The sequence below is a fragment of the Clarias gariepinus genome, chromosome 24, assembly GCF_024256425.1.
Source record: "Clarias gariepinus isolate MV-2021 ecotype Netherlands chromosome 24, CGAR_prim_01v2, whole genome shotgun sequence".
Taxonomy (NCBI): Eukaryota; Metazoa; Chordata; class Actinopteri; order Siluriformes; family Clariidae; genus Clarias; species Clarias gariepinus.
In genome coordinates this window covers 19,102,279-19,116,631 of record NC_071123.1, presented here as the reverse complement: position 1 = coordinate 19,116,631, position 14,353 = coordinate 19,102,279, and the positions used below count along the sequence as shown (strand labels likewise).

Here is a 14,353-nt window from a genome sequence, read left to right as displayed (position 1 = left end):
AAAACAGTACAAAAGTTAAAAACCTACCTTACCAGTGGAGAAGAATCCAATTTAGAAAACTAAAGCATTCCTCTTCTTCTTTTTCTTGTTCTTCTTCTTCTTATTATTATTATTATAATTATTACTATTATTATTATTATTATTATAAGGTATACGTGCATAATTAAGAACTAATAATGCTGAGCACAGGGGGCTGGTTCTCAACGACGACGGGGCAGGGCTTTGAAAGTGAAAGTGAAAGTAATTCTGGACTCGGAAAGCTCTGTTTAAAACAGAAGAAATACATGTGTCTGCTTGGACAGGAAATAATTTTAACATGATTTTTAAACTAAAATGATGTAAATAGTAAATACCACTCTGAAACAGGCTTACAGACTTCAGCTAAAGCGGCAGTTATGTTTATATGAGGAACAGAAAAGGTAAGAGGAGTTAGCATCATGCTAAAGTACATGTTAGTCACCAACGACTCAATAACCTGTTAAACTAATCCTCCAAATACACCGTGGAATTGTGCTTTCTAACAGTGTGTTTGTGTGAGTTGAGTTGTTTAAGAGGATGACTCTCTCTTTCTGTGTGTGTTTAGGATTTTATTAGTGAAAAGATACAGAACAAAAAGTCATAAAGATGGCAACTGCAAGCAGTAAGTTATATTTCCAGAGAAAAGTTTACATGCACTATTTATTAAAATTTAAACTAACTGTGTGTGTGTGTGTGTGTGTGTGTGTGTGTGTTTCCTCCACAGATGATTTTACACTCATTCGTCCCAATGTTACAGAGGAGTATAATCACTCTGCTGTAACTCTCTCGTGTCGTCTGTCTCCTGAAATCAGTGCTGTTAACATGGAGATCCGGTGGTTTAAGGAGACAGACTGTGTTTGTGTCTATAAGAACAGACAGGTGACAGAGGGGAGACGTTACGAGGGCAGAGTGAGTCTGTTCACTCAGGAGCTGGAGAGAGGAAACGTCTCCTTACAGCTGAGAGACTGTACAGAGTCAGATAGAGGACATTACCTGTGTCAGGTCACTGATGGAGACAGAACAGAGGAGATTACAGTAGAGATGATGGGTAAGTGTTCCTGAACTCCACACTGTATAAACTCTTCATCAACATTTACATACAACATCTTCTCCAGAGCGACTTACATTTTAGTCTCATTACACATCTGAGCAGTTGAAGGTTAAGGGCCTTGCCAGATTATAATAAGCCAGAAGTAGGTGATTGACAGATGAGAAAGACTAAGCTGGAGCAGAGTGTTAGACAGAGAGTACAAGGTTAAAATAAAAGTGCTCATGATATAAATTAATCCAGCACTTCTGTTTAACATGGAGACATAGACATTTATGGAAGACTGTAGGACTTGCTTTAACATTTCCCTGAAACAGATAGACATGTGAATAAAATATGGTATGAATACATATTTTCACTTTATATAGATTGTTTTGTTTTTCAGTTTATTAAAAATATGTTTACTTAGGTGGAAAAAAAACACAATCCTGAAGTATAGAATAGTTTACGTTCATGAACTATTTATTAGACTTCACTTAGAATTGTAGCTTTGTTTAGCAGCTATTATGACTGTAAATCACAAGTTGTTCTCCTTGTACTTAGTCTAATTTTATAGTTCTCTTTTGTTTTTCACAGTCCCTACCCGATGGGTAAGTAAATAACGCTACAAAAATTATAAAGACTGATATTTAGTAAATGTATTATATATGGGGTATAGAAAAGAATTACTGATGACAGATACAGTTTTTGTTTTATCTAGCTCTATTTACTCATGGGCAACATCCAAGTGAATGATATAACACCTGCAGAAAAGGAAAAAAAAACAGAATTATTGATATGGAAAAGGATTAACCCCCTCTTAAAATGACTTGTAAACTCAATAAGGTGAAGCTAATCACCTTCTCGTTGGTACACAAAGTTTTGCACATCTAGACTTTTCCCAAAAAATTTGACACTATTATCCCTATATTTCTTCTACCCTGACATGTGATTCAGTCCGTGGGCAGAGACACACAAAAGGATATTACTACCTCCATTTTTACTGTGGGAATGCTGTTATTTATTTGGATTGTCAGCAGTTCTGATCTGACTATAAAACCTTCTTTAATGTGGCCTCAGAATTTTCGAAATGCATTTTTGCAAAGAACATTCAATCTTTTTTTTTTTTTTTTTTTTTTTGCAGCCCTCCCATAGGAGCCACATTTGTGGAGAATTTGTAATATTGTTGTGACATGCATACATTGACCACACTTTGTCATTAATTCTGCAACTGTTTCACAATTAGTGTTTCTGTGGCCTCTTGGTAGCCTCTCTGACAAGTTTCCTTCCAGATCTTTCATTCAGTTTGGAATGACGTTCTAATAGGGAGGGTCTGTGTTGTACCAAATACATTCCACTTTTTAATAACAGATTTCACCGTGCTTCTATTCAGAGATAAAGCCTTTGATTTTTTTTTTTTTTGTATTCATCTACTTTAACAACTTTATCCTGGAGATCTTTTGACAATGCTTTGCTACATATATTTGATAGTTTTCTTCAGTTGCACTGCTAGGGACTGAAATGCTCCAAGTTTTCATTCTAAAGAAATTCAAAATGACCACAGCTAATCACAGTTGAAAGTCAGATGGCTTTGTGTGCCATTGAGAAGTTGATTAGCTTCACCTAATTCAGTTTACAAGTCATTGTTTGGAGGGGAGTGATTATTTCTCATATCAGTGGGTCTGATTTTTATTTTTATTTTTTTATTTTTTTATATATGTTGGTGTTACAGTGGAACCTTGTATTGTGTGTAATCTGGTTTGCGGGCATTTTGCAAAACGAGCAAAACATTTTATTTTATTTTAATAGAATTTGACTTGATAAGCAAGCAAGTTTGGAATTATGATTATAGGGCAGTAGCAAAGCTACATCATTCTGTTCTTATGTTTAGTTTTAAACATTGATAAATGTCTGTGTGTTTATTCAAAATAAGTGGAAATCTGATATTCTGTATATTCCTTTATGTAGTACATCAGCACATAAATATATTACAGAATATTTAACTATAGATGTAAAATACACAGGGGGAAATGCACATATACTGACATACTGTATATTGGTAAATACATGCAGATATCCCAAGATACCACAAGATTTTGCTGTTCCTTTAGGATAACTAGCGGTATATTAGCACAATGCTACATTATACAGATTTACTGTGTGTGACGACTGACTGTTGTCTAGTTTTCCTCTTTTTTTTATTAAGACACACATCAGCTGTGTTTCAACCAGAGTAAGGTCTTGTTCACACAGGCATAATATTTTTGGATAAACGAATGCGCTCTGAACGTCCTAGACGTTTACAGTATGTTGCATTTTGTAGTGGTGCTTGATTGACTTTTAAACTGGCGTTCATTTTTCTCTGTCTAACGCCAGCCTGCAGCCCAAATTGTAGTTTGTGTGTTAACCTGTGGAGGCAGTGCCGGGAACTGGATATGAAAGCCCTTGTCATTTTATTTGAGGTGCCTCCTTTTAATATGGACCATTTTGCTATATTTTACATTAATCTTCTTGTTTTAAAAATTCTCGTAATACGGCGACATAAGGAGAGAAAAAAATCGCCACGGCCACTAGGTTTACCCTCTGACTGCACAACTTCGGGTTAAAGGAAGTTTTTTGTGGTTTATGAAGAAATGCGAAAATTTCAGCGCAAAATTTTCAACTAATGTCGGATGTCAGTTTCCAATTTTAATTGTCTGCTGCAGCTGGTGCAATGCCACATTGCACACAGATTAACCAATATGCGATTTGGTATTACAGTAGTTCCGAAGAGACTACTTGTCACTTTATTTAGCTTTTTTTTCCACATTTCCCTATGTATAGCATGTAGGATCATGGGATATATCCGGTCCTTCAAAGCGCAAAAATGTATGCGAAGAAAACGCACAAGTTTTCCTTGCATTCGTTAGGATTTGAACGCCAAGAAAAAGCTGCATGCAACGTTTTTTTTGATGCCGTATAAATGCGTAACCGGACAAACGCACGTCACCAAAGCCTGTGTGAAGACTCTCATTGACTCCTTGATCCGCGCTCACCGAACGTTACGAATGCCAACGAAATGCTCGATTTTAACGCCCATGTGAACAAGGCCTAACAGTTACTTTCACATTTTCACATGGAAAAATTATATGTGTAATCATGCATTAAATCTTTACACTCTATTATTTACTTTCACAGGAACTGGCTGGTGAGTATAAATCATTTTCTCTGATAGTGATGTGTTGCTGCTGCATGTATAATATATTTATTGTTCAGTTGAAATAGATTGGACTGTGCTGTGTGTTCAGCGTGCAAAAGCACATAGATACATGAGTATCATAAGCATAGTGTAATGAACACTCATCAAGATGAACATTCATCCTCCTGTTGTTCAGTTTGTCATTAGTGCAAGAAACATACATTTTGAGTTGTTGTTTAAAGATTGTCAAAGACTCCACTGTACTGACATCTAGAGGAAGTTCGTTCCACTTCTTAGGCACCAGAACAGAAAAGTGTCTTCATAAATGTCTTCCTCAATCTCTGAGAGAGGGTGGGATGAGACAAGCAGTGCTGGCGGACCGAAGGAAACGTGGTGCAGTGTGTGGTGTGATTAGGGCAGAGGGGTAAGTGGGTGCTGGGCCATTTTTAGAATGAATTTTAGAATTTTTTTTTAGAATTTTTGCCCAGCACCCACCACCCAAATGACAGATGATTGTCCACAGTTACCCCAAGATTGCAGGCAGAGGCTGAAGGACCCCCTCCATGTCACCTCATACAACCTTCTAAGTAAGAAGAAAACCATTGCCACGCTGTTCCACAGACTTCATATCCAAGAAAAGATAATAGAATCGTGTGGTTCACTGTGTAAAATGCAGCTAACAGGTCCAGAAGGACGAGGGCCGTGGAGAGTTTGGTCGATCTAGCAGGATGGAGCTCCTGAGTGACTGACAGAAGGGTAGTCTCTATGGAATGTGCCACTTTGAATCCGGATTGGTTGGGATCATTGAGGTTGTTCTGTGTTCGAGATAAAGAGACATTTGATTATAAACAGTCGCTTCAAGAATTTTGGAAATAAAAGAGACAAACAATACTGAGCGATAGATGCTGACGTCTGATGGATCCAGGCAGGGTTTCTTAATGAAGGGAATAACAGCAGGAACAGCCAGATGATATGGAATGGTTAATGATAGTTTGGGTGAAGGGAAGGAGGTCTCGTAAGATGGCCTAAGCATTGTGGAAGATCACAAACATCTCTTCTGTGTAACATGGCGACATGGACATTTATGCAAGTTAAACGGTTGTTTATTTTTCCTTGATACAAATAGAAATGTGATTCAAATATGGTGATGCATAATGTTTTCACTTTATATTTTTTATTCATTAGTTTTATTTAATTATTTCATTATTACCTATTTATATATGATTAAGTTTATTTTGAAAAACAAAAAAAATAACAACTACAAATTGCATTGCAGGTAAAAGTACAGAATGAAGATTGTTTAGCAGCTACTGTATTCTGACTGTAAATCATAAGTTTTTCTTATTGTATTTTATTTAACATTACATTTCTCTCTCTCTTGTTTTACATAACACCTTCAGTACGGGTAAGTAAATAATCAATTTTACAATAATTATAAAGACTGATATTTCACATTAATATATTTTTTTTTACTTATTCAAAGATTTTCATTTATTGCATATGTAAATATAGAACAATAGTGAATGTTATTCTGTAATTTAATGTGTTAAATATATAAATAAATGTACTATTATAATTTTTAAAATAAATTTATTCAGTGTTATGTCAAGGGTAACAGTAACTATCACTACTATCCACGTTTATCAGTTAGCTTCTTTTCAACAATTCACCTTTGCATAACCTCACTGCACTGCAATAACATACTGTAACAAGAGCTGTTTAGCATTTTGAGTAAAAGACACAACAAACATGTAACATTTAACACACACCACTGCCAGACTCCACCAGAATCTCTCTCCTCTTATACACTCCATTTTCTCCTGCATTAATAAGGAGCTACACCTCAGTACGGGGAGGAGATCTAAACGCACTAATGAGGGATTGTTCTCCACATACACAGTGTTATAATTACAAAAAGAGCACAACAGTTTTATCTTTGTAAGAATTAATGAAATAAGGACACATAAGTTAATGAGTCGTTATATGGGGTATGTTTCAGTAGCTGATAAATCTCTTTAGTGTGAGCAGATGATCATCAGTACAGTGTAACATAATGTTATTTAGGTTTACTGTGTGTGTTAATTAATTAATTGTACATTATTTACTAGCTCAAATCTGTTCATAAAGACACACATAAAATGTTTATATGCATTTTATAATTTATCATAAAATTCTGCCATTATGAACAAAAAAAATATATTTTAATTTTCACAGCAACAGCAAACCGGAGATCTATGGAGGAAAGACAGAGGTGATAAAGAAATTATTATAAAATTTTAAATTTCCTAGGAATATCAAGGAAATCTTCAAGGGCAAGGAAAAACCCTTTGTTGAAGTTACTGAGACTGACTCATATTACTATAATGTGCTGGGTTATATATTTTGTTCATTAAGTGGTTTTGTGAGGTCTTTATTTATTTATTTATTTATTTATTTTTTTTTTTTAACGTTGTAACTTTACCAAGTATTTAATTGATCTCTGATCACAGTCATTCATGACAAATCTCATTTTTTTCATCAAGATGATGGTTCAGCACAGGCCTTCCAATGTTTAATTATGCATTGGAAAGTGCTTAGCCCAATTTAAGTAAATTGAATGTGTGAATGTGTGAATGTGTGAATATATATATATATATATATATCACTTTAAAGATAATGATGCAAGGAAGAAATTATAACAAAACGTAATGGAGAAAGGTTAGACAGAGTTAATGCTGAAAAAACACCTAGACCTTGTCTCTTTTATTCCCCGAAATTAGCACAGCAAACAGGTCCAACAAGCGAGTACAGGGCAAAATCTATTTATTTAGAACAACTGCAGAATGTTTTTAATTTATTACCATTATATATAATGCAAAAAAATTTATATACATCTTCAAAGCATTTTTAGAAGCTTCAGCAGGTTTTGTTTGTTTTTTTGTCAGATCATCAAGAGAACAACATTTGGGTTATTCAGGTGAGTATTCCAAACTGTTAAAAATTTAAAAAAATACCTAAATTGGCTCGGCTTCAAACTTAAGGCTAATGCTAATGATTTTGCTAATGCTAAAGCTAATGTAAGCAAACAAAAATAAACAGAAAAATACATCAGGATTCCAAAGAGATCAAACATTGACACCAGCAGTGATAACAACAGACACAAGACAATGACTGAAACACAGACTTTAAATAGACAAACTATGTATACTGGAAACTGAAGTCTGAAATAAACATGAAAATGAAAGTTACACAGGGAAAACATGACGAGTTTCTGTGATTATTGGTGTCAGAATTTGTATTGTTATGGTTGTAAACACTTTGTATAAAGAAAGAATAAAAATGATAAATTGATTATGACTTTTACCTACAAGTCAATCTGCAAACTTGCCTTTTCCATTTAAAGAGGAATACTAAGGTTGTATATATATATATATATATATATATATATATATATATATATATATATATTTATATACTGTATATATAATTTCAAATGAGGGTCTGTGTACACCAAAAATGTTTATGAAGATGTTTATCACTTTTATAACAGTCATTTTAGTGTTTAGAGATTGTGTTCTTCCACTGCATTAAAACTCAGTGTGTTACTAAATTAAATTTTAGTTTAAATCAGCCTCAATCAGCTCATTTTGTAGTAATAGTAATACCTATTATTGGCACACACACACACACACACACACACACACACACACACATACACACAGAGTGATGTAAACAGAAAAAAAAAACACTTTATGTTTAACACTTTACATACAGTTTATAAAAACCTCCACATTATTTTATTCTCTTCCACAGAGTGACAGAAAATGGACAGAAGATGAGAAATTGAAAATGAAAAAATCTGCTCTACAGACTGGTGAGTGTGGAAGATGTTACAACAGTAAAGTGTGTGAATAATAAGATCTCCTGAAGAACCTAAAACTCATAACTTGTCACATTCTTTATATAAACAGTATTTAGATATTATAGTGAAAGCACCAAGAAAGTGTATGTGGATGAATAAAAACAATAATTTTCACTATACACACTTAACTCTGAATACAGCACACATAACTGAGTTCATTCATTTATTTTCCGAGAGGAGTGCAACTTATATTATTTATAGATTATGTATAAATTTATATATTTTATAGATGATTATATATATTAATATATAAATGATAAATTTATAGAGTTAATTAATTGAAAATATTTTGTCATAATTGATTTTGTCACTGGTTGTAACAAAATTAGCCATTGACAGACATGGCTGCTGGGCTTATTGTAATTCTTGGCACTTTTTTCGTAAAATAATTTTTTTCATGGGAAAATGCTTGCATAAAATCTAAAAAAAAATTAACATAAAACTTAGTTATTATATGCTTGCAATTTAAGGGATTAGTCATCCAATCAGAAAACAGGAGATTAACCATGAAAAATTGTTAGACTAATCGATTAATTGGGAAAAAAAAATATCAAAACACTTGAAAAGCTAAAAATTGTTTTCCTTTTATTAATTCTCTTTATTAGTGACAATTAACGGATTTATTTCATGTATTTATTTCATGAACCATCAAATAATGGTTACATGTTCTGGGTAAAAACTGAGTTTGAATGCTGCTCTAAAGCACATTTTAAACAGCCATTAATGTCTTGAATTTGCTGGCTGAGGGATTGAGGTTTGGGCATGAATGCAGAGGAGAGTCTGTAAGAGTCTTAGAAGCTCGTTTAATGAATAAACAAAACATAAAGGAAATAGGCTTTACGCCGAGGTATATTTAAACAAAACATAAGAGCAACACAGGCAAAGAACTGAAACACAGGCCTAGGTCAGGACAGACCGGGACGAGACAGGCTAGGACGGGACAAACTAGTGGCTGATCAGGTTATCATCTAAACGGGTTTGTATCTGAACATACAAGAGGCTAGCCGGCATGGAGACACACAAAACAGGAACCATGTAAACATAATCAAACCATACACACTAAACAAAAACAGAGCAAGGCCAATAACCCTATCTGTAATAAGATAAAAATGTAAGTCGCTCTGGATAAGAGCGTCTGCCAAATGCCTAAATATAAAATATAATATAATATATAATATAAATGCAAGATCTTGAATAACGGAACCAAGGACTACTTATACAAAACCTAATGAGTTGCCTCGGTTCAGGTGATCGCTCCCATCACCTAACCGAGGTGCACTCTGGGAAAGTGAGAAACACAAAACTACATAGCACACAAACAGATTATTTGGATGCACAGCGCCCTCTAGTGGTTTTCTCTGACAACTAAAAAGGATTCAAGGAGCTTTATTGTCATACCAGCACACTTCCATGTTCTGGTACGAAATTAGAACCCAGGTCCAACAGAGCCACAGAGATAGCATAGAAGTATAAATATGAGGGTGTAAATATGTATATACATGAATATAAATAAGAGCAGTCAGAGATATATTATGCAGGAAATTAGACATAAACTATACATAGTGTATTGCACATTTTCAGAGGCTGTATTGCACACATTGTATATTCGACGCACACATTGTATATTCGTATTCATATTGTATAATTATATTTATTATGTTTTTGAAATATTTACCTACTTTACTGTTATCTACATTTACATCACTAGTTTTACAGCAATATAACAGTATATGTTACCTATTATTAACTGCATTGATTTCTTTTAGTATTATTTTATGTTAAATAATTATTAATTGTAAATTTAGCTTTAGTGATAACAAGCTATACTTGTAACAGATTACTGATTATAATCACAGTAATTATTCTATAATATAATATATATATATATTTTGAAGAACTGGACCAAGCATCAAAATCACTGGAACATAAAGACCAACAGCTGGACAACAGAGATCTACATGAAAGACAACAACTGAAATTGAAGCTGGAGGAAAAGGACAACAGACTTGTGGAGAAGGAGAAAGAATTAAATGAGAAAAATGAAGAGCTGAAGATTCTAAAAGAACGTTTAGAGACTAATGAGAAGACTCTTTCTGAGAGAGACGCAGTGTTAATGGAAACAAATAATAAACTTCAACATGCTACTGAACAAGTTAAAGAGAAAATCTCACAACTGGAGAATATGAACAAACTGCTGAGTGAGAAAGAAACACAGATAAAGAACACAGATAAAGAGCTGGAAACCAGTAAAAACAAACTGGAGACACTGGGACATGAGCTACAGGACACAAAGAGACAACTACAGGAGATGATGATCGTACTGGAGCAAAAGAAAACTGAGTTAGCAGAAAAAAACAAACAGCTTGAAGAGACAGAGAGACTTGTGGAGGAGAAAACAAAACAGCTGCAGGAACAGACATCATCAGCCCCATTCAGGAGAAGAAACAGCAAGGACTTAATACACCCAATAAGTAAGTAATGTATTAACCTAAGCAGTTACAATATGTTTTTCAAAAAGTTAGTACTTTACATGGTAAAGGTACACTTAATAAACCATATGTAAGAACATGAAATATACTGTGAAACTTGTTGATTGACTTTTTCAAGTACTGTAAGGAATCATAATTTAAGCAATGAAAGTGGTTAATTATAGTGTATAAAACATTTATTTAGTGATATCTTCTGACTAACTCTATCTTCTGATGAATGTTTCTCTCATTCTCATTTTCCAGATTTTTTTTTTAATGGCCCATCAGTCCTCCACCATACTCTAGAAAACAACATAATAACCACAGTGCAGTCATGATTCTGTATTAAATGATTTATACTTGTTAATTTTCAGTGGGTGAAGAATCGTCTAGTCCACATTCTCCAGTGTCGGTTCCTGAACCAGAACTGAGGCTGGTGCTGCTGGGGAGGACGGGGTCTGGGAAGAGTGCAGCAGGGAACACCATCCTGAGCAGAGAGGAGAGGAACCAGGCTGCTGCATCTACAGCTACATCTACATCCACCCAGCAGAGTGAGAGCACACAGGGGGAGGTGGCTGGGAGGAAGGTGACTGTGGTGGACACTCCTGACTGGTTCTCTCCTGGACTCCCTCTGGAGAAGCTGAGACAGGACGTGGGACGCTGTGTCCATCTGTCTGCTCCAGGACCCCACGCCTTCCTCCTGGTCATACCTGTAAAGCAGTCTACAGGGGAGGAGAGAGGGATGCTGGAGAAAATGGAGGAGATTTTTAGTGAGAGATGCTGGAGTAACACCATGATCATACTCAGTGTTACTGATGAACTTCAGAAGAAGAACATTGAGGAGTTTATTCAATCAGGAGACCAGGAGGTCCAGAGACTTGTAGAGAAATGTGGGAACAGGTTTCACTGTCTTAATATTAAGGAGAGAGGAGATGGTTCTCAGGTCTCAGAGTTGCTAGAGAAGATAGAGAAGATGGTGGAAGGAAACAGAGAGAAATTCTACAGCAGTGAGATCTACCTGGAGACAGAATCTCAGATTGGAGCAATGCAGACTAAGATCCAGAAGGAAAGAGAAGAGAAACGAATGACAGAGGAGATGAAAGTAAAGGAGAAAATAAATAAGGAGGTGCAGAATTCTCTGGAAATAATAGAGGGAGAGATCCAGGAGCATGAAGGAAAAATTAGACAATTGAATGACCGAACAACTGAACTGGAGATAAAGATGAAAGAAGCGAGACATGAAGAGAAAAAGAGAGAACTAGAAAGGGAGCTGAAACAAGAGGTGGAGCGTAGGATTGAAATGGAAGAAAAGGTGAAGAAACTGAAAGAAAAGAGAAAGAGGGAGAGAAGAGATGTGGAGGAGAGGCACCAACACGAGTTGGACCATATTAGGAAGGTGTATGAAGGAATGGCTATGCTGGAGACAGAGAGAAACATCAGGAAGATACTCCAGAGAAGTAATTTGGCCACAAAATTGAAACAGAAAAAGTTCAGGAGAGACATGGAAGAGAAGAACAGAGAGCTGGAGACTATTGACGAGAAGTTTTCAGAGCTCTCAGACTGCTTGACGAGGTTTATGGCAAAAGTGCGAAGTGAATCAGAGGTAGAGAAAGCAGATTAAGCAAGATTAATTCATTAATCACTTAGAGATTTAAAAACTTTTTTTCTCTAAGTAACATAGTTTAAAAGCCCCAGACACTCACCCAGTCAGAAATTAAATATATTAGCCAGGTATTGTGGAAATCACAGTGCAAGAGATATTAGCATAAGGTAGTTTGATATTAACATTTGGCAGTTTTAATGATCAGTTAATAAGCAGGCCCAAACTGTTTATTTCTGCTACGAAAACCTTGTAGGGGAAAAGGCAGATGGCTGAATTTTTAGAATCATATCAAAGAGCTCTATTATACAGAACTAACTTACAAAATTCAAGCTAGGAATCTTACCTTAAGAGTGATACAGGACCAATCTCAGAACAAATCTGGGCAAGGAAAAGACAAAACCTCTTATCTCAGTGAGAAGATAAATGCTTGCTATGACACATTAAGATTGAGATTTGATGAATGGGTCCACCCACAACTACACCATTGTGGGTTGGGTGGGCTGAACTACTGAGTGAAAGTCACTGGAGAACAATAGCGTGATTTTAGTTACTGTCCTTGCTGGCATGTCCATTTAGTTTCAGGTTTGGTTTTTATGTAGCACACTTGGAAGCAAGTACAGTACTTCGTCTTCAGTATTTCACCATTTTTTCCTCTGCTTAAGAAACTAATACGACTCTTACAAATCTTACAAACTAAAGAAATCACATCTTACAACATAGTGTTTGAGTCTTTTATACAACAACAATATGATAAAAAAATAATAATAACAGCACACTATTGTACATTTACACCTTTGAGGTTACATTTCATGTTCTGGTACATCCTTTTTATCTTTTATTTATTTATTTTTTTTGGTTGAAAGAATCATTCATTTATTTAAAAAAGTTACATTACAGGACTACATCCTTATGATTCTGTGAAGTTTTGTTAGATGTTATTACATTTGTAAAATGAAAATTCTGTAAATGTAATAATTTTCATGTACAGTAGTGTATTGTCATGTATTAAAAAATATGCCTTTCATGTTGTATGGTCTCAATAAACAGAGATATTTTGTTTATATTTTGTACAATTTTATTAAAACATTTGTTTTTTTAATATGTGTTTGTTTATTTCTTACTGTTAATTTAAGACTTCTGATTGGCTGCTTTTTCCGGGAGAAGCTACTCATTATTACTTCAGTGTAAATGGTCATGTCCAAGCTGTGATTACAGTGATGCGGAGATGTCAGTTATGACATATGACAACGGTTATGACCATGAATCATTAAAGCATAAAAACCTAAAGAAACAAGAACGGTTTTGATGCTAAAATAATCAATAATGCAGTACAGTCAAACGTTTTGAGAATTACCAAAAAATTTATTTTTACAAAGTCTGCTGCTTTAGTGTTTTTATATTCGTTTTGTCAAATGTTACTATGGTATACTGAAGTATAATTACAAGTATGTTATAAGTATCCAAAGATTTTATTTACAATTACAGTACATTAAGTTTATGCAAAGATACAATACTGTGTTGACCCTTCTTTTTCAACACCTTTGCAAATCAACCTGGCATACTATCAATCAACTTCTGGACGACATCCTGACTGATGGCAGCCCATTCTTGCATACTCAATGCTTGGATTTTGCTAAATTTTGTTGTTTACCCCCTCTTGACAATTGACCACAAGTACTCAATGGGATTAAGGTCTGGGAGTTTCTAGGCCATGGACCTCAATGTTTTGTTCCCTGAGCCACTTAGTTACCTTCTAAGTGCTCCTTCACACTGTAAAGGGGATTGCCTTGTATCAAACTGTTCATGGATGGTTAGGAGAAGTTCCTCTCAGGGGATGTTGCTGTACCATTTGGTATTTCTGCTTGGGCAAAATTGTGAGTGAGATTTCTCCCTCTGCTGAGAAGCAACCCCACACATGAATAGTGTTAGGATGCTGCCATCAGTTTTGTGACATGCCATGTGTCAGCGAAATTTTGGGTAACTCCCCAGACCTTAATCCCATTTATAAATTGGGTCCAATCATGAAGCAGCAGATGGACAAACTAAAAACCCCAAATTCTGGCAAATGCCACGCATTAATTATGAAAGAATGGACTGCCATCAGTCAGGATGTGGCCCAAAAGTTGGGCCATGCCAACAAATCAGGTTCAATTCTCAG

At 35.1% G+C, this 14,353-nt stretch overlaps 2 protein-coding genes across 3 annotated transcripts; both read left to right on the top strand.

Moving 5' to 3' along the window:
- The first annotated feature begins 259 nt into the window (after positions 1–259).
- On the top strand, positions 260–1,684 carry LOC128512100 (butyrophilin-like protein 1). The gene is made up of 4 exons (XM_053485233.1): positions 260–419; positions 584–640; positions 743–1,066; positions 1,643–1,684. The coding sequence occupies exons 2-4, from the start codon at positions 625–627 to the stop codon at positions 1,666–1,668; spliced, it is 366 nt and encodes a 121-aa protein (XP_053341208.1). The 5' UTR covers positions 260–419; positions 584–624; the 3' UTR covers positions 1,669–1,684.
- Positions 1,685–4,310: 2,626 nt separating this feature from the next.
- Positions 4,311–13,234, top strand: LOC128512044 (GTPase IMAP family member 8-like). 2 transcript variants are annotated; one of them, XM_053485168.1, is made up of 5 exons: positions 4,311–6,474; positions 7,148–7,179; positions 8,016–8,076; positions 10,020–10,595; positions 10,967–13,234. In XM_053485168.1, the coding sequence occupies exons 3-5, from the start codon at positions 8,052–8,054 to the stop codon at positions 12,211–12,213; spliced, it is 1,848 nt and encodes a 615-aa protein (XP_053341143.1). In that variant the 5' UTR covers positions 4,311–6,474; positions 7,148–7,179; positions 8,016–8,051; the 3' UTR covers positions 12,214–13,234. The 2 variants fall into 2 exon arrangements, with proteins under 2 accessions (XP_053341143.1, XP_053341144.1); XM_053485169.1 differs by lacking the exon at positions 4,311–6,474 and having other exon boundaries at positions 6,715–7,179.
- Positions 13,235–14,353: the final 1,119 nt, after the last annotated feature.